Source organism: Penaeus monodon, chromosome 15 (assembly GCF_015228065.2).
Source record: "Penaeus monodon isolate SGIC_2016 chromosome 15, NSTDA_Pmon_1, whole genome shotgun sequence".
Lineage (NCBI taxonomy): Eukaryota > Metazoa > Arthropoda > Malacostraca > Decapoda > Penaeidae > Penaeus > Penaeus monodon.
The window spans coordinates 37,876,342-37,879,545 of record NC_051400.1 but is presented as its reverse complement, the minus strand read 5'-3'; the positions used below and the strand labels follow the sequence as shown (position 1 = coordinate 37,879,545).

The 3,204-nt window shown below is 36.9% G+C and overlaps 1 protein-coding gene across 8 annotated transcripts in view; it reads right to left on the bottom strand.

The window, feature by feature from the left end:
• Positions 1–81: 81 nt before the first annotated feature.
• LOC119582015 (ecdysone-induced protein 74EF-like) overlaps positions 82–3,204 on the bottom strand; it is a gene marked incomplete at its 3' end in the record, with an annotated part of 261,423 nt that continues 258,300 nt past the window's right edge. For 5 of the 8 annotated variants that reach the window (XM_037930212.1, XM_037930217.1, XM_037930210.1 and 2 more), the window contains 4 exon segments: positions 82–219; positions 1,553–1,594; positions 2,131–2,494; positions 2,651–2,821. In XM_037930212.1, the coding sequence (XP_037786140.1) occupies positions 82–219; positions 1,553–1,594; positions 2,131–2,494; positions 2,651–2,821 (715 nt within the window). 8 annotated transcript variants of the gene reach the window in all.

Here is a 3,204-nt window from a genome sequence, read left to right as displayed (position 1 = left end):
GGAAATCTCCTCCCTTGGTTCAGAAGTCAAAACACCCAACACAACCAAACAACAACAGCGAGAACTTCTCAGTAAACTTACCTTTGCAGGAGTCATGGTGATGGTCAAGCACTTCCTTCTTGACTTTGATGTGACCAAGGAGACCGGGCAGGGTTTGTGTCGGCGACTGGTTGGTGACCGGACTGCCCATTGGTCGGTCGAAGGGAGAAGATAGGAGTCCTGGGTGGAAAGAATCAGTTGGACAATGAGCATCGCATGGAACATAGTGGCATGGAATTCGTGCATATATTTTTTCTGTTATTATGACAAGCATGTGTAACTTTTAAAAATCTGATATTCAATGATCTGATTCTGGATGGAAAGAATGAATTCAAGGATATGAATCATGTGTAATGTAATGGCATGGAGTTCGTGTTTGCTTTCAGTTTCCTACAGTAATTATATATTTTTAAGCAAACTTGCATCTACTTAGCTGATTACAGGTAAAAAGAATGAATTCAAGAATCAAATGTGATATAGTGACACAATACTTCATCAATTTGTTTTCCGTGCCTAAAATAAATATTAAAGAAAATGCTGTTCATTCAGCTGATATACAATATGCAAATAAAGTACACTTCATGATTTAATCACTTGTTTGTCAGAATATCACATTAGAATGTCTAAAATGCTATCATAATTAGAAAAAATGAATATAGCTTTACTTCATCTCTGAGGAAAAATTATGATGGAAAATACAGCAATTTAGGGTTAGTATTATTTCACTGTGACGAAGAAACTATTTCCAGAGAATCAGCTTGCCTCATTTCTAAAATGTAAACATTATCCTATCTAGTAAATTTGTCTCCCAGTTAATCTAAGTTCCCTGTAAAAGGTGAAAAACCTGTTTTGGATGCTTATAATAGCTTATCTTGTAAAACAACCAAAACCTTTTGGCCATTTATTGACTCATAAAGATAGATAACTAAATATTCCATAAATTTACACCCATATGCAGCACCTTTACCACCAGCTCTAATTATATGTACATTATGTAGTGTGACATATTGGCAAACACTGAATAAAATGCTACTTTGTACATTATGGGTGATATAACAAGCCAATAAGAGCATTTATATACACATTCATCATTATTTCCACCATATCTGAGTATATTACAGGGTACAGCAGGCACATTTTACTGACAAAGGGACAATATCTATTTGCAAAATCACACTGAAGTTGGAAAAGCATGCTCATCTTGGCAATTATCACTTACATGGTAACAATGAAAAAAACGGGTAAAAATTATGAATTGCAATAAAAATCTTTACATGTGATGGTCATTAAAAAAGGGAATTCTAGCTTCCTCTACTCTCTTTTTTAGCAACCAGATAAAAAAAAAATGAAATGGTGATATTTCCTCGGGATTTCTAATTTACAGCCAAAGCTACCATAAAGAGAGCCTGGTAATTACTTTTGATGTGATTCTTGTTAAATGCATCAAGCTTATATCCATGTGTAGGGTTTCTACCAAGATTTACATGAAACTAAGAAAGAAAAAAATTCATACCCAAGTCCTCCCAAAATGCCCAATGAGAGATCGGCCACGCTTCTTGAAATAAGAGACGGATTTCATGACATCAGAAATTGGACAAAACAAAGTAATACAGAACATAAATAACAAGTAATATGAAATGAATAAAAGAAAAATAAATGACCATCTTCATCTTTTCAACCTCTTTAGCCTAGTAGTGAAGAAAACATCCTCATCAGCTGCATAAATTGGTATGCAATTGTTGTGTGTACTTATCAGTACCTTCCATAGAGGAACAATATAGTCAAGATCTTTGATATGTGTAAGTGAATATGTCCATTCATACTAGATTTCTTGAATCATTAATGAAATCAAGGTAAATGCAGTAGGTTTCATCTTTCTAAGAGGAAAAGAGGTAGGGAAAATGATCTGAAGGACTATATAACCCGAGGTTAAGAAACTAGACCCAATAGGCTAGAAGATTATTTTTGCGTACCATGAAAGTACACAATAAAGGGTTATCTACCGTGACAAACAATGTTAATATCAATGTTGATTCATGGACGGTACCTCAAAACATCTCATAAAGGAGTAAATTATAAATGAAAACTCACCTGCTAGCAAGGGATTAGCAGCTGCCACGGAATTTTCTCTTTTGATGTGGCGAGCATCTATCAATCCATTTGCTGAGCCGTTGTTCTGCAAGGCATTCTGGAGCAGGGAGGTGCTGGAGCATCCATTTCCGACTCCGTTTGTCTCGGAGTCATTGAGCAAACTGGCAAAAGATTGGTTGCCATTTGTGTTGTGAAGATTGTTATTACTATTGGAAGAGGCCATTGGATTGTTGATGAGCTGGGAGATGAGGTGATTGTGATTGTGGTTGGGGCCAGAGAGAGGCGACGAGCGGAGGACTGAATTCAGAGTGCTGGTGCTGGACACTGCCTCCAGGGTGCTGGTTGACATGGGTTCCTCGTCGCTCTGCAAGATCATGGAGTCATTGAGGTATTTTAGTGTGTATGCAGAGTTGTCTATGTGAGCGACTAATATAATTTAAACAAGGTTATTAATATATTGAGCTCCAGAAACTACTATAAATACATAGTCAACTGAAAATCAAACTGTTTGTCCACTTACACTTCCCAGCTGCTCCAACTCTTGTTTTATCTGTATCAAATGAAGGTCTGAGGGCGTCTTGGCCGAATCTGTGGGCGTGGCGGGGATGGCATCCTCCCGCCCACATCGCCCTCTCATTCTCTCGTTTCCGACAGGATTCCCCGACAGGAACGAGTCATCGACCTGCGGGATCTGATGCCATTAGTAAAGAAGAAGTAAGAAAGAGCAAAAGGATGCATTTATAAGTGAGCAAAAGAAAACAAGCGATGTAATGGTGCATTTTCGTGATTTTTTTTTTAGCAATTAGAAATGTGTCACTTTCATTAAAAAATTATCGACACGCATCATTAAAATCCTTTCCTTACTGAACTTATTATCTGCAAACCTATCGATTAACTCTCCCAGAAGAAAGAAAGCATGATCAAGACAACGAGGATGAAATTTCGTTGTCTTTGATAGTAGACTATATAAGAATAAATTTTTTCATATTACTTTACACGAACATTTGCTTGTTTTAAAAACACTACACAGTTATACATAATAACTGACTGCCGCTTTCTAAAAACACATCTAGG